At 36.4% G+C, this 17,732-nt stretch overlaps 2 protein-coding genes across 2 annotated transcripts in view; one reads left to right on the top strand and one right to left on the bottom strand.

Moving 5' to 3' along the window:
* The window catches only part of LOC109035190 (uncharacterized), a 42,152-nt gene extending 25,379 nt beyond the window's left edge, over positions 1–16,773 (top strand). The window contains exons 6-7 of the mRNA XM_072304453.1: positions 8,490–13,984; positions 14,133–16,773. Coding sequence (XP_072160554.1) covers positions 8,490–13,984; positions 14,133–15,696 — 7,059 coding nt within the window. The 3' untranslated portion in view covers positions 15,697–16,773. The remainder of the gene's footprint in view (positions 1–8,489; positions 13,985–14,132) is intronic.
* The window catches only part of Liprin-gamma (liprin protein kazrin), a gene marked incomplete in the record, with an annotated part of 215,304 nt that overhangs the window by 190,674 nt on the left and 6,898 nt on the right, over positions 1–17,732 (bottom strand).

Raw genomic sequence — 17,732 nt, 5'->3', positions numbered from 1 at the left:
TTTCAATGATTGTTGCAGTTCCTACTTGCAAGGTGAAGAAAGTTCCACGATCTTAGCGACATTGGAATGCTCTTAGTTCCTTTTTGCAAAATGCAATCCATTTAAGAAGAAAAAAATATTATAATTGCTACGATTTAGAAACTGGGCCGGGGTTAATTTTTTTCGGCAGAGAAAACAAAAAGAAAATCGAACGGACATAAATATCGCCTCGAAATTTTCTGTCATTTTTTAAAAATCATCTCGGAAATTCGCGGAATCATTTCAGAGAAACCGTGCGCAGCTTTTAAAGACATTGATAAAAAATAAAACATAAATTGTGCTGTGCACCTTTGCAATCGGAGATAAATACGCTTCTGATCGCGCGGAGCCATCTATATTTGGACGTATTTCTGCCAAACAGAACTATGTGCACTAAGACATGAGCCCTGAGACTCATAAGAATATATGCATAACAGGGCTCACGTCATAATGCACACAGTTCCGTTCGGCAGAAATGCGTCCCTTTTTTAATTCCTTCGTGGCAGGCGTAACGAGATAACTATTCGACCACGGGTGTAAGCATATTGCCGCTTTGCTAGATTGAAGGCGCGTCAAACTGCGAAGATGACCGCGCTTCCCCGACCCTTTCTGGCGCGACGCTAAAATCGCCGCAAAACCAAGATTAAAGTACAATTCATATTGGAAAAGGCTTTAATAGCTAAAATAGTAAGGATAGATCCGAGTCTTTCAAGTTGTAGGTATCACGTTACTGCCGTGCTAAGGAAGAACGCCGCATGAGCCATCAGGCGTTGCTAAATTCCCTTCGACAAATCACGAATTTTCAGGAAAATTTATAGAAGTTACTCCTCAGATTTTTCAGAGGATTCCGCTAGAAATGTCATCTAAAAAGTCTGAAAATTGCAAGGAAAATGTTACTTGACTTCTTTTCAAAAAATAAATACTTTCTAAGAAGATATTTGGCAACATTTAACGTTTATACGGCGTTCTTCCTTAGCACGGCAGTATATCAGCCAACTTTCTTGCGGAGAATATCTACTGTCTCGTCAATGGAGATCGCATTCTTTCAAAGTTTTCTTCCAGAAAATAATTGTCTGGTGTGAGAAGCCGCCTCCGAAATGAAAGCGGAAATTTTGGCGCACATCAGCCGAACCATGCGACGAACGCAAAATGCCGTTTACACGAATAATTGGCCTCTATTTCCACTTAAAATTGGCCGTTTACAACGAAATGGTGGAAGGTGGAGTAAATCGGAAAAAATATTCGGCCGAAGGCCCGCAACTTGGCAAATCCTGTGGGGTTTGACATCACACAACCCTTCGTCGACCGCCACACAGTGGATCGAGTCAATCAGAGAGGTCGGACGTGAAAGTTTAGACTAAAACTGCAAAGTTTTATGTTCATTTCGTCAACATTTGAATTTCAAGGGGTGTTTGCAGAAGGAAATTTCTCGAGAAAAGCAATGGTACCACTTTTAGAACCTAGAAGTTTTGTATAAACGGAGTTATAAGCGTTCAAAGTTTCCAAATTTTGTCCGACCTCTCCTATTAGCTCGATCTACTGTGCGCCACTAGCCCCACGGCCGGGAGGGACCGACGGTATAGTGCCCCGCGCCCTAGTATAACAATTTGGGGCTTATCGGTCACAGATACATCAAAATGGACCAAATTTTCGGTCCAAATTTTCAAATTTCTAAATTTTTAAATCATTTTTTCTAAGGGAACCCACGTAGCGGTGATCGCGATAAATAGCGATTTTATCGGTTGGTTATCCCGATTATATCGGCGGCAATGCGTCGATATAATATCGCATTAAAAATTGCGATATATGGCGATTAAATCGCTACATATCGCAATTTTTGGTTCGATAAAATCGAGATTAAATCGCCATTTATCGCGATTTTTGTTTTGAAAATATCGCGATAAATTGCCGGGCGATAAAATCGCGATTTTATCCCGAAAAGATAGAGGATAATCGCTTAGATATTAATGATCTTAGCGATTTTATCGCCAATAAAACTTCAATATATCCCGATTTTCCGTTAAAAATGCTACTTGGAATAACAGACACATTAAAACCACCCAAGAGACGCGTTTTAACCCCGCGCTCTTTCACCGCCCCCCCCCGGGGGGGGGGGGGGGGGTTAAAAATTGTTTGTAAATTTTTTTCCAAAAACGCGTGTTTTCGCACACCACATAGAAACTTTGACCGCCTTGAAAATTGCAATTTTCGAAAATAGGTGCCTTGGTAAGTGAAAACGCCGTATGAGCATTCGAAGGTTGCCAAATTTCCCCTCAGGAAGTTCTTGCTTTTAAAGAGAATTTCCTTGCAATTTTCAGAATTCTTAGATAAAATAACGAGCAGGATCCTCTGAAAAATCGGAGGAGAAATATTCACAAATTTTCCTGAAAATTCGCGATTTGTCAAAGAAAATTTGGCAACGCCAGGTGGCTCATACGGCGTTCTTCCTTAGCACGGCGGCGTAACTGTCTCCTTTCGACGGTTTCGTCCCAAGGAGCCCTCGGTCAGTTCCTCATGCATGAGTTTTCTCACTAGGTTTTAGACTAATCTCTTGTAGCTCAGCTGGCTCATCATGGAGGAAAAACACTATGTGGATTGCATTTTGCAAAAAGGAACCACTAGCATTGCAATGATGCTAAGATTGTGCAACTTCATCTTTTGAAATAAAATTGCGGAAATCGTGAAAAACTATGAAATTTAGATGGTAATTTTTGTCTTAAATTTACAGTTTTTAGCGAGTAAAATAGAAACTATTAAGGGATAATCGGGTTTTTCCTCCAAGACAAAAGAAGTTGCACAATCTTAGCAACATTGCAATGCTAGTGGTTCCTTTTTGCAAAATGCAATCCATGTAATCCCTCTACTATGCTGCCATGCTAAGGAAAAACGCCGTATGAACCTTCAGACGTTGCCACATGTCCTTTGATAAAACACGAATTTCCTGGTAAACCTATGAATATATTTCTTCCAATTTTTCAGATAATTTCGTTCGCCATTTCATCAAAAGCGCCTGAAAATTACAAGGAGAAATTTTCATAACTTTCCTCAAAAATAAACATTTTATCGAAGGAAATCTGACGACTCTTGAATGTTCAGCGTTTTTCCTTACCGCGGGAATATGGGGCTCCTTGTACCAGAGGTTTTACAGCATCCTTCGCTCTTGAGAGCTGGTGTCAACCAGGAAACAAAAAGGGGTGTAAATTAAAATTACTTCATACTAGATCAAGGACTTGGTTGCTTTTGGTGATATCAGACTGGCTCTAAGTAATCAATTTTCACCAACATGAATCTTGAAAATTTTGCAAAGTTGGACACAAACAAATTAATTCTATTACACAGCCCAAAAAAATGGTGTGTGACAACAGCGTCATAACACCAGATGTTGGCATTCAGAAATTTTTGTTAGCAGCCTGTTTGCGTCAGCATGTACACTTTCAGCGAAGGCCGTTTGGAAGATTTTGATCCAACTTTCCATTCAACTGGTGCCACTAAGTACATGGAAAGTTAGATGGAAAGTTGAAGGTGATGTCGGATTCAGATTACCATTCAACTTCTCATCCAATTGTTGTCTTCCAATGTCAGTAGCACTTGATGCTGTTTATTTAACAAAAGTGGAAGAAAAGTTGGAAAAAACTTTTCACTATCTAAATTAGACATAATTGAGGCCTTGGGTGCAGAAAGGGTATTTCTACATTAAAATCGCCACTGCTAATTTATATTCTAAAGAGGAAACTATTTAGTGAATTTTCTGAACTTTTTCGTTTCCAGCATTGTAAAAAAAATTCGGTAGAAGTTTCAACATACAATTAGCTTTGATTATAATGGATGAAACATTGGTGGAGACACCGCAACCAAGAAATACCCATTCTGCACCCAGCACTTCAATTTGTAGATTCCTGGGTGACATCAAGGCGGATACCTACTGCCCTGAAACATCCTGCGCTTTTGTGGTCTTTACGGCATCGGTCACCCATTAGTGTGCTCAATTCAGATAGCTTAGCAGGCTGTTTAATATAAATATTGTAATGCTCTGGAGTGCTTACCGAATATGCCTTGCGGTACATGAGAAGAATTGTCTAATCTGGCTGCATTTCTGAACAACCTCGACTGTTAGACGAGACAGCGTCCTCCTCGAGAAACTGTGATTGATGGTAATAAAAATCACGGGTGGTAAAAATGCCAAAACGTAAGGAGTATGTAAGTCTTAGTTGACTAAATTTTTTAACCGAAGGCATCGTTCACGTCACGCAAATGCCAAAAAAATGACTTAGCAGAGGTCCTGAAAACCACCCTTTTCTCGGATCAGATAGCACAAGCTCGAACACAAACACGAATTCAAGCAGGAGACTCGTGTAGAAATGGAGTCAATAATAATTGAAATTAGTGAAATTATCAGGCACTTAATCAATTAGAGTAATATCCAACCACCAAATCACAAATCAAGCTTACGAACTTCTCTTCTACTGCACAAGAAGAAAACAAAATAAAAACACCACGGATGTGGCAGCCTTGTTGTTGTTTTACTTTTAATTTATTGTCCGGCAACACTGTAAACACGTGACGAAAGATAAAAACGTAAACAATGTGCGCCCGGCACCACCATCGGCACGCACTGCTTCAAATTCATCATCATGCATGATGATACGTGATACTTCTCTGCTTATTCGACGGAATTTTGCCGATTATTCTCTTTACCAGCCACCCACCAAATGCTCAAATATCTTGAGACTCCAATCTTCTGTTGGCTTTCAGTGACTTTTATAGTGTTTCATCAATTCAGCGAACAAATTTGCTTGTACATCCAACAATATTCTGCCTTCCTACTCCTCTTCTAGTCACAGGATTTGTTTCTTCTTTTGTGGTAAGAAATCCTTTTTTCAAACTTCTTTTCTCTCTGGAATATTATGCACTTTGCACTGCCTGTATTGGGCACTTTTTTGTGCCGCGCAATCTTATTTTTCACTCGCACATTATCCGGATGCTCTTTGAGCTCACGGGTAAGACAGAAACAGGCGAGGCAAGCCGCAGCTTGTCTCACCTGCTTTCATCCCACCTGTGGAGTCAATGGGCAGATAGGTAATACACAAGTGAGGAACAAGATCTCACTGCACGCCACTGTTCATCTGGATTTATTTCGAAGATTAGTCTTGAGGAAGTATAAAAAATAGAAGGTTTTGTACGATGGCTCAGATTCGGTTTCCATAGAAGAAATGAAAGCTGTGTTTCCGCAGTGAGCTGCCAAGTGCAGTTCTATTTGATAGGGACAGTGATCTTAAGACTTGGCTTGAGTGGTAAACTCTGAGTACATTCTGAATGTAGTATTGGTTTGAAAACCAAATTGACAAGATTTTGGATAATTTGCTCGGGAGTTGGCAGTTTGTCAAACGTTTCGTTTGCACCCTTAAACCTGGTCCGGGTTTTCACGATTTCCTTGAGCTTGGAAGCAGAGAAGTCAAGAGGCTGCGCTGCACTGATGATGGGTCCAATTGGACCCAAAATGCGTCTGTCATTGCCTTCCTCACTGGCCATAATTCGTGTTGCTCAGCATTTTTCTGTAGGAGGGAATATCTTGCTCAATTCAGTTTTTACCTTTAAAATGAAAATTTCATTTGTGAGTTTACTTAGTTATACATATGTTGGCAAACTCGCCAAGACTCTTGTCTTCATCCGTAGGTTAAGAGTGGGATGGAGGTCATAGGAGCTGATATCAAGGAGTCTCTTTTATTGCAGTAAAATAATTGCTGAGCATGACTGCCAAGCTAAGGAAGAACACCGAATGAGCATTTGAATGTTGCTAAATTCTCTATCAGAAAATATTTAATATGGAAAAAAATTAGGAATATTTTTTCCTTAAAATGTCAGACTTTTTAGATGAAATTGCAACCGAAATCCTCTGTGAAATTGGGAGAAAAATATTCACAAATTTTCCGGAAAATCCGATGGCTTTTGAAGGAAATTTGGCTACGCCTGATGGCTCTTATTGCGTTTTTCCCTAGCATAGCAGATTACCAGTCATTTCAACCTAATATACCTGGAATCAACAGTTTTTTGCTGTGATTCTGCTCTCCTTGTTCTATGTCTTATGTTTCATTCAACTAGTGAATTGAAATTTACATTTGAACGGATTGGAAGCAGCAAAAACATGCTGTATTGATTTATTCATAAGTTATGTATATATTAATGTGTATGTTAGTCTATGATACTTTTAGAGATCAACATTGTGTTCTAGTCATCATGAAAACTGTGAGAGAAATATCGTTTCACAACATCCGCTCATTTGTAAAACCATTAATGTAACCTTAACACCATTAAATCTCTTAAAAATTTCTTGTTCTAATGTTAGTAAAATCTGGAATACTCTGTCTAACTATTTCTTTGAAAGAGATTATAAAGGTATTAGGTATTTTGAAAGCTTCTTCTGCTGTAGGAATTTTAAAATTTTGTCCTCATGTTATATTTTTACTGAAAATACAGAAAATCCTAGGCCCAGTCTCTCAGCTTATTTCACTGATTGCAAAAACCAATGCTCTAATGATTGAGTCTCAAATTAAAATTTGATGCATACTTTTGAATCTTACCTATAAAAATACTTTTCTGAATTCCAGTTTCTAGTTCCAGAATTTTCCAGCTTTTTCCACTTTTCCAACTCAATGGCTTTGGATTTTAAGTTAATCAAAGATGCTCCCCCTATTTGATGTCTCAGAACGCGATCAACCTTTCTTTGAAGCCGTCATGTAACTCACCAATCCCTCTTCCTGTAAGTGAGTTTTTCTTCCGTATCCCAAGTCTTAATTATCCATTATTCACCATCAGGTATTCATGTTGAAGCTAACTTTTTGTGTTGAATTTACTGGCATTTCTTAACGTTTTCATTCAAAGTTTTTTATTTGTTTCTTGTTTTGTGACAAAACAGCAGCCTTATATGCTTCCAGAAGTTTATTCATTTTTAGAAATATTAAAAAGTCTGAACTGTGAGAGTCCTGGATGATTGTAGGTAAGTATGGGAATTGTCAATGGACAGAGGCAAATTATATAACAGCAGAATAATTTAATACTTAAAAAGTTAGGTCGAAAAATTGTGGAGCAAGTCTTTGTTAAGAAACACCCTTCAGAGTTCTGGAGAATTTTTGGGAATTGGTTCATCTCATTTTTATGCCAATGCAGAGGGTATGGTACACAAGGGTGTTACAATCCTTGTACCCTATTTAAAGCAGATCGCACTTAGAAAAAAGGAACTAGCACGATTATACAGTGTTTTCAAAATTGTGCAACTTCTCATTCTCTTTTCAAAATACCGAATGTATGTTCAGGATTAAAATTTGCATAATTATTTTCCTTTCAAATTAACAATTTTTTGGTGGGAAGCCAAAAATACCTGCTATTCTGGGAGATTTTTTAGATAATTATAAAGAAGCAACATTTTTACGAAACTTTAATCGCGCCTGTTCCTTTTTGCTAAATGTGATCCAATTGTTGTCAACCTCACAGCGCAAGCTTCGCCAATTTTAAAGCTTTTAAATTTTAAGTACCTTTTTTTTTTTTTTTTTAAAAAAAAAAAATCATAGGTACACCAAGTGAGCTTCGCCAGAAATTTTTTTTAAAATGCATACCTTAAGCTCTCAAAAAGAATTTGAGTACCCCACCAATTACCTTTGCTACAGGTAATGCCATTTTTCCTATTTTTCTCAGATCCCAGGAGAAGTAATGTCAAAGGCCAGTTTTAGCTATTCAAACAAACCCTATTTGATTGATTTTTTCTGTTTTTTAGTATCCGTCCTCTTATTGCATGCACGAGGGATTTAATTTGATCACAACCTCTGAGTGTCAATACCAGGCTTTTTAGCACAGAAAAATGTTTGAAATTCACCCGCATCCTGTGATATCTATATGGGCAGTAGAATCAACAGGAAATCTTGAGTCCAGATTTGATCCATTGGAAGTAGAATTTGGATGGGTTAACCGTTACAACAGAGCCATTCTGCTCTCTTCCGAGGGATGACAGTAACTTATTGTTAGTCAAAATCTAGGGACTTTTTAATCCTTCATGAACCATCTTAACGCATTTACATACCAGTTATAAATGACTAATAATCTGCTCCAATTTTTTTACGTTAAAATAATGTTTGACATAATTTTGTTACATTTTATAATGTACCTGCTTTTTTCAGGTTTGGGATTTTATGACGTCCTCATCTTGTCATTCTACTTGATCTCCCTTCATGGCGGTATTCCTATATGCTCTATACACTGGAATGAGTAGAATGTTTGTCCCTGCTGAATTCTTGACTGTTTCTGAAGTGTTCAATGCATGCTCTGTGGCTTAAAGTAAGCGTAAGTGCAACTGTCTATTATTCAATCCTCGGGCTCCTTGTAATGTGAACTTGATTGGGACTTGAATATCATTGTTCATAGTAGTTCATTCATGTGTATTCTTCAGTTTATAATCAACCAGCAGCTTTTAAAATTTTCTCTTTAAGCTCTCATTAAAATTGCATAGAGATCCTCTCTCAAGTCTAATTGGGTGTTGGTACATTATCAGTGTAAAAAAAACCATGCCCTCTGGAAATAAGCAAACTAGTTCCTTTCAAGGAAATGAAAGAATGCTTTTGAGTTTTTTTAATTCAAAAAAGAAATTTCTTACTGATTTCAAGAAGCATTGTTGTGAAACATCGAAAGCTAAGGACTTTTACTTCTATGTCCTAGCAAAAGTGAAAGAAGCTGTGATAAAAAATAAATTAGATGATTTTGAAAGACTTTGTGATGTTATTGACTACATGAATAATGTAAATATCACAAAAAAAGAATTTCTCAATGCTGAGGGAAATCCTTTCTTTGATACTAATTTAATTATATTAAGTTGTAAGCACAATAGACCTCGTGTTCTAAAATATTTGTTTCAAAGCAATTGCAAAGTCTTGGGTATTTTGGCCCCTGAAACTTCTGCAAGCGATTCACATCATCCAGATCTTATGGATTCAGAACAACATAATGCTTTTTATTATGCTATCCAGTCAAGTAACGTAGATGTTCTTTCAACTCTTATTGATCAGTGGCCAGGAATTTGTTTTTCTTCCAACCCCCATAAATTAGACGAACTTCTTTCCAAAGCATATGAAGAGCTAAAATTGAAAAGAGTTTTCCTGTCGGAAGAGATGGAAATATATGTCGAGAGTAAACTATTAGACCTTCAGTTTTTCTCTGAAAATTCTGTCTCAGTGAAACCTGTTGAAAGTGATATTAACAATATTATTGAGCGCACAAAATTAGTTTTGGAGAAAATTTGCTTCTTAAAATCCGAGTACACTAATGCAGATGTAGATGAAATATTTTTACTTGATGCTAAATTCATCGCGCAGAATTTGTATGTACTAAAGAGACAGCTAAAATCAACCTACAGCAGACTACCATGGGAAGAAGTTGAGTTTTGTTTGATCTGTTTTGTTCTCTCTTGTGTAAAAATCCATAAAATGAATGTATTTTTTAAAATTCATTTGAATAAGAGTCTCATACTACGCCATCTCAAAATTTTTGCTGAAGAATTGGACAAAATAATGTTCAAGGAACATGTGAGCATTCATGAACTTTCCACTCTTCCAAATAAGCAGCGTGATTTAATCGTAGCACAGATTACTCTCAACAATCCTGAGTTCAGTGAATTATACAAGGTGTACAAAAAGGTTCGAGATTTATGTTCCCTAGAGAAAATAAAGCACTATTTAAAATTAGCTATCTTTGCAAACTCTAGTGCCAGGGAAGGACAACTGTCCATAATTCGAGCTTTACAAGCTATTGGTGAATATTTCAAGAATACACTAGAATCCCCTAACCTTTCGGAGACTGTGAGAGAACTCTTGCTTTCATCTTTACCACGTAATACAAGGAAAGTAATAATTGATTTAAGGAACACATTGTCACACTCGGGTTCTCTCATGCAAAGAATTGAAATTGAAGAAAAAGCTGATGTTGGTTTTTTCAGTGGTATCCAAAACGATGCAAAAATAATAGAGAGCTTAGTTGCTGATATTCTCTTTAATAATAAAGTTGAATGTATCGAGTACCTCTTAAAAAAAATTACCTCAGCCGAAAGCATTGATGACTTAAGAGCAATACTAAAAACTTTTGATAATCTTGATTTTAATTTGGAAGAACGAAAATGCTCCAATTTTTCACAACAGGAAATTCCTCAAACGTTTCTTAATCCAAAATCTTCTTATATAACAAAGCAGAAAAAGCTTAAAAAAATGGTCTCTGAGTTGAGAGAGAAAGTAACTGCTTTAACTGATAGTGAAGAAAAACTGCTGAGTGTGATTAATGTAAAAATGGAATCTTTAAATATCCAACCAGAAGACACAGATCTCAACTATACTGTGGCTATTTCATCAATACCAGTTTTTTTTCATACGTTACATGATACAGTAATGGATTCAAATACTTTCAGAGGTCTCAAGTTTCGAGCTAATCAGGCACTGGAAAGAATCTGCTCGAAAATAAAACCTCGTGATTTGAAAAATATCATTGACCTGTCCATGTGTTTGTGTGTAAATATGATTTCAAAATTGAGTGAAAAAGATGAAAGGCTTGATGAATATAATAAATTAATGAATGAATTCGTTTATTTTGCTGAAGCCGAAACTAATGATATTCAGTGGATTCAAAAATTAAGACAGAATTTAAGTGGAAAAGGCCGTTTTTTTTCTATTGAGACACCAAAGAGTACTTTTAAAGGGACAGCTTTCAAAAACAATTACAAACTTAATTTGAAGCTGAATGAATTGCGACATATTCTAAAAATCGATGGTTTTGGAGGAGAAACAACTGAAAGACTGATTTCCTTCACAAAACAAAAAGAGATCCGAACGGCAGTAGAAATGCTTCTCTTGGACGTATTGTCGATTTTAGGCGACTCCAAGAAATATTTGGAAAAAAATCTTTTTTATTTAGATGATCATGTCCCTCTTTTGATCGGGAAATGTTTACGAGATCATTTAGCGCATGGCAATGCTTTAGTTGATTTATCATCGCTTAATCCAGCCTTTGCAGTGATTTTGAATGCAAAAAAACTCATCAGCATTGAAAATTTATTAACTGGCAACTATAAAATCGGCAAATTTGTGCGAGATAGTCCCTCCTTTGTCAAAACGAAACATGACCGTAAATTAGCGATTGTATCCAACCAGGAAAAAATGTTTGCCGCATTGGCTGAGGGAAATTTACAGTTGCTAGAAACTTGTCTTCAGAACGGAGCAGATTTTAATGCACGAAATACCAAAAGACAGACTGCATTGCATTTTGCGGCTATGGGATCAAATGTTGAGGTTTTAGAGATGACTCTTGGACGAATTTTGAACCCCAATGAAAAAGACTCGATCAATCAAACTCCTCTCCATGTAGCAGCTGAACATGGAAATTCGAGGATCATAGAGTTACTTTTAAAAAATACAAAAATACAAGTTGATGAAACTGATACCTTTCTCAAAACTCCATTGCATTTAGCAGCAAAGAATGGTCACAAGGAAACAGTCCTAGTGTTATTGGCAAATAAAGCCAGTACTTTTCTAAAAGACGCCGGGGGTAATACAGCTTTACATGCCTCGGTCTCCCACAATCACATAGAGGTGGTAAAGACTCTATTGGAAAAGGAAGTAAACGTAGATAGCAATCAAACCTCAGGTGGATACACATGCTTACATATTGCTACTGAATTTGGCTTCCTGGATTTGGTCAATTTTCTGCTACTCAACAATGCCAACCCAAATGCCTTAACTGATCTGAGCAGAGCACCTCTACATTCAACAGCACTAAATGGTCATTTAGAAGTGTTACAGGTCTTGATCAAATATGGAGCCGATGTAAATTTAAGGGTTTTAGATGGTTGCACTTCTTTACATTACGCTGTAGAAACCGGACGTGAGCAAGTAACCCTGGCTTTACTTCAACATGGAGCTGATCCTAATATATGCGACAAGGAAATTGGCAACGGACCGCTACATTATGCAGCGCAAGATGGACATGAAGGTATCACTAATATTTTACTTGATAATGGAGCCAATGTGAATGTTACTACTTTAGGAGGTGAAACGCCATTACATCTGGCTGCTCATAATGGTCATCTGAAAATTGTTGCCACTCTTCTGAAACATGGTGCAAATATTCATAGCAAAAATTGCTTCCACTCAACACCTCTGCATTTAGCAGGAGCTCAAGGCCATTTAGAAATTGTAAAACTCCTTGTCAAGAATGGAGCTGATGTTAATATGGAGAATACTCTCAGTCCACCTCCGTTATTTGCTGCTGCTTCAGGAGGTCATGAGCATATAATCAAATTTTTGATAAAGAATAAGGCTAAGGTTAATGCAAGACATACTAATGGTTCCACAGCATTACAAGAAGCTGCTTTGAAGGGTAAAGTTGATGCTATCCGTATTTTATTGCAGAATGGAGCTAAAGTTTCAACTGAAGATCATGAAGATGTAGTAAGTCCAATCAACGCTGCTATTACTAGTGGATGTAAGGATTCTGTTGAGCTTCTAATCAACAATAATGCAGATGCAAACAAAATTTCGTATTTAGGTACAGCTATCAGTGAAGGTCATGAGCAAATAGTTCAGCTTTTGTTGGAAAAAAAATGTCAGGCTTATTCAAAAATGTTAAAAGATGGGTCAGCACTGTATCTAGCCATTCAAGAAGGGAACAAAAAAATTGTTGAGCTTTTGATTAAATATGGAGCCGATGTCAATGCAAGTGAATCATCTTCCACTCCACTAATTTGGGCAGTGAAGTCTAATAAAGTGGAAATTGTTGAGTTACTTCTAGCCCATGGAGCCTCCGTCAATGATAACAAAAATCATCCGCTACCTCTTGCCATTCTCTCAGGTTTCCAGGATATAATAGAGGCTCTTCTGAAAAACGGAGTTCATATCCATCATAAAGAAGTGGAAAATATTACTTTCTTACATTTAGCGGCTGTAAAGGGTGATGAAAGAACAGTGAATGCTTTGATTCGTAGAGGTGCTGAAGTTAATGCTGTAAATGTTAGAAACGAGACACCATTATTTCTCGCATCTATAGAAGGTCATGAAGAAGTTGTCAAAATTTTAATTGCAAACAATGCCGACGTGAACATAATGAGTGATTCTGGTACTGCTTTACACCTTGCTGTAGGTGGGAAACATGCAGAGGTTGTTGAAATTCTTCTTGAAAGTGGGGCAAAAGTTGAAACAAAAGATAATAAAAACAGAACTGCTCTCGAATTGGCAATTGCTCGTGCTGATCTGCAAATAGCCAAAATGTTATTTCAACAAAATGAAGTAGCTATAAATGCCCAAGGTAACGATGGATGGACAATGCTCCACATTGCTGCTCAAGAACAAAATGTTGAAATTGTAAAATTTCTGGTCGACAATGGTGCAAATATGAATGCAAGAAATAACTCAGGCTCAAAACCTATACATATTGCAGCCAGAGAAGGCAAAACAGATATTTTAGAATTTTTCTTAAGCAAGGGGTTAAGTATACATGAAATCGGTGCAGCAGGGCAGACTCCGTTGCACTATGCTGCCATGAAAGGCCAGCTAGAAGTAATCAATTATTTACTAACTAATGGTGCAGACGTAAATTACAAGGATTTAAATGGTTTAGGACCTATTCATATTGCAGCCACTCATAGCACTAAAGAAACTGTGAAAATTCTTCTGAAATATGGAGCTCGTTTTGATTCAGCTACCCATTTTGGTGTTAAATTGGAACCCACTAAAATGACAAAAGACAAAGATGTTTTGAGTCTATTAGCATCAACGGAAAGTTTATTTGGATCTGTGCGACAGAACAATGCTGTGCTGGTTAGAAAGTTTATTAAGGAGGGGGGTTCATTGATGTCAGACACTCTAAATATGGCACCCCTTTACACTATGCTGTATGGAAAGGCTACGATGAAATCATTAACTGCCTGTTGGAAAATAATGCAAATCCAAATATAGCCGTTGATAAAGGTTTCTCTCCGCTGCATTATGCCGCAAAATATTCTCAATTCCAAGCAGTTATTTCGTTATTACAGAAAGGTGCTATTTATGACTGCATCTCTGATAGTAAACAAACACCCCTTGAACTTTCCAAAGACAAAAAATAACCAAGATATTGGAGACTGTGGACCAAGCTTTCAGCGATGTCAAGAACTCTAATATCAGAGTTATCAGTAATCTTAAAAGAATAACCGATAAAGAAGTAATAAAAGCTATAATGCGAGCTCGTTGCAAAAAGAACCATACCCTAATTGTTGCTGGGATTCTCAATAATTTTCCAAAAGTAGATCAGTTGAAACAGACATTTCAAGGTAATGTTTCAATTGAAAGTATAAATTTAAGCTCCAACAGCATTATGTTGGAGTTGGAAAGCATACTTGATAGAAGAAAAGACATACTAGGAGAAGATAATCCTGGAACATTAGATGTACAAGTAGAAATAGCTGCATTACATTATTCCAAGGGAAATTACATTAAGGCATACAATATTTTAGATGTTGTGTGTACAAAATTCGTGGAAACTTTAGGCATCAACAATGAAGATGTCTTGCACGCCAAAAGTATATTTGCATTGGTGCTGCATCGAATGGACAGAAATGAGGAAGCTTTCTCCATATTTCAGGAGATTTATCCAAAGCAAAAGGAACTGTTAGGACCAAATCATAAAAGCACTGAAGATACCTTATTTCACATGGCCTTAGTAATGGAGAAGTTGGGTAAGCACGAAGAAGCACTAAGTATTAATACAAATTTATTTGAAAGTAAGAAAAGATCATTAGGCGAAAATAATGCAGAAACTATAAGAGCAAGAAATAACATGGCATTAGTGCTTTTAAGTCAAGGTAAGACAGAGGAAGCGTTATTTATCTACAGAGAGGTTTTGGAGAAGAAGAAATTAGTTTTGGGGATTCAGAATCGCGAAACGATGAGAACATACCGTAGTATTGCAAGCATTCTCTCTCAACAAAAAAAGTCTGAAGAGGCACTGAAGATTTTTCAAGAAATCCTTGGTATTCAGAAAAAATTCCTCGAACCAAATCACCCAGATAATTTGTGCATTAAATTTGCCATCGCTGAAGAACTTTTCAAGCAAGGTAAACATGTAAGTTCATTCAAAGCCTTCAAAGAATTATGTGAGCTAGGGAATGTCTTCCATGGGGCTGATGAGAAACTTGCATTACTTGCTAAACAAAGAATGGATATGATACATTTGCTTTTAAAGCTGAGAGACAAAAATATGTCAGATGTCACTGGCCGTCTTGAAAAAAATATATTTACAGCAGCCAGTGATGGTGACTTACCAAGTATTCAAAGGCTACTCGGAAATGGAGTGAACATCAATGAAAAAGATATTAATGGAAGATCGCCGCTACACTATGCCATCAGCTATGGGCACGCAAGCATTGTAAAGTTTTTCCTTGACAATAAAGCGGATCCCTCTTTAACTACACACAAAGGAAACACACCTCTGCACACTGCGGTAGCCAAAGGTCAAAAGAAAATAGTGGAAATGTTGCTTCAGAAGGTAGCTCGTGACAAAGTAAATCATCTAGTCAACTTCGGCACTACTTCCAGTATGACCACAGCACTACACATCGCCGCCAAAAATGGCTCTTTGGAAATTGTAAAATTATTATTGAAAAAATGGAGCAATGTTTAATGTTAAAAGCAAAGAAAATCAAACTCCTTTCAATGTTGCCACCGATCAGAATATCTTGACCTTTTTAAAATTAATCGAAGATTTATTTGAAAGCGCAGAAAGAGGAACAAATGAAATTATCAAAAAGTTAAAGGCTGTAAATTCTGACGACTTCAATACTTTATCAAATGCTCGCAACAGTCAAGGAAATACTCTGCTCACTGTGGCAATTGCCAAGAAGCATAAACACCTTGTCAGCCAATTGTTGAGCATGTTAAAGCATCAGAAGTAAACTATTTTTTCGTTGCATGTGTGTCCCAAAAATTAATGTTTTATTTTTATACTGCCCAGTAAAAAATGCTCCCACGTCCTTTGCAATACAGTGCTGCTATTTTGTTAGTTTATCTACCATTATTTAAATCTACTCTTCATGGGTATTATTAATAAAACTGTACTTCGGCTTTTATTTGTAAGCTCCATAATTATATCAGCATTTATGAGCTTATTGGAGAGTTTTTTCACTGCGACAATTCAATAATTCTATCTTGCTCTTCGCAGAGACACGCCAACATCTATGTGATTAGACCCAAGTTCTTTTTACAATCATTGTGAAATCCTTTTTACATATTTCGGTTTTTTATTTCAGATTTTACCCATTAAAATTTTACTAAAAGTTAAAGGAATGAAAATCAACGGAAGGTTTCTAGTTTTGATTTGTTTAGTCATTCAATATTACCTGAATAAGTTACCCTAAAGAGTAAACATGTTTTTTTATCAAAATTCCTTCCATCCTTTAATACCACTTATGAATTCTGAATACTTATTAAAAACTCATTTTTGTTTAGATGTTTTTTACTTCAGTCGTGTTTGGCAGGACTGCTGCCCATCAAAACACATTTAAAGCAACAAATCTCCAAGAAAAATGAAAAGTTTTTAATAAGTGTACAGTCTTCATCTATGAATTTTAACAACATATTCCAGTATCCAAGTTTTAGCCTCATTTATGTTTCCGCTTTAATATTTATATTAGCCTTCTTTGCATTTCATTCCTCCCGCTATTGCTGAAAAGTGCTGACATAAACTCTTTTAGTCGATGCATATTCTGCATATTCTTTTGAAATTTTGAAGCAATTTTGCGTCATTTTGATAGTTCACTTATTATGCATTTTTTTCTGAATTTTTATGCTTGTTTGTAATATGTAAATCAACGGTGAAACTACTAGACCACGTATCTTGGTTTGCGACATTTTCGACTTCCTGCCACACTCTATCTTTTAAATGGAAAACTACTCAAAGTCAGTTCTTGAAAACTTACGTGTTTTTTCCTCTATATGCGAAGAAAACTCAGTAAAAGTTTCAAGAAATGATATTGATTTGTTCTCCTTCAACAAATAACATGAGAGCAGAGATTTTTAAACACCGCAAACGAGATACGTGGTCTGGTAGTTTCATTGTCCATATTTTTAATATATACTCTTAGATGAAGGTTTTGCTGACCTACCCTATTGCTTCTTTAAACTCATTCTTTATTTGCAATATGGTTGGCTAAATTCGAAGAATGCAAATCTCAGATTGCAACGTTGTAAGTCTCTGCCCATGTTAAATTTTTTTAGGGAAAGGAACCAAAACTTTTTATTGAAATTTTCAGTAAATTATTTTCTTGTTTCTTCAAAAATCACACAAAATGGCAATGGAACATTTCTTTTCCTTGAAGAAAATAAAACATAAGCAGTGCTTTTTTGAACGTTGAATTTGAGCTACGCATTGTTTGTATTTAGCCATCGATGTGTCCATCATTATTTGCTTGAGCTGAGTTTTAATTTTTTCTGTTCTTTTTCAATATTTCCCATTCACTTACTTTTGCTCGTGAAATTTACAATTTTCAATACTTACTGAAGTCACATCAGAACCTCATGAATTTAACTTCAATTGATATTTGCATCACTTCACTCAATCCTTATTACTCATAAGTTTAAATCCTTCTTTATTACTGAAGAAAAAATCAAATAGGCAGGAATTTTCTCCAAAAAGCCACATTTCCTCCTCATCAGTTTTTC

This window comes from Bemisia tabaci, chromosome 9, assembly GCF_918797505.1.
Source record: "Bemisia tabaci chromosome 9, PGI_BMITA_v3".
Classification (NCBI taxonomy): Eukaryota; Metazoa; Arthropoda; class Insecta; order Hemiptera; family Aleyrodidae; genus Bemisia; species Bemisia tabaci.
This window is presented reverse-complemented; position numbering and strand designations above follow the sequence as displayed.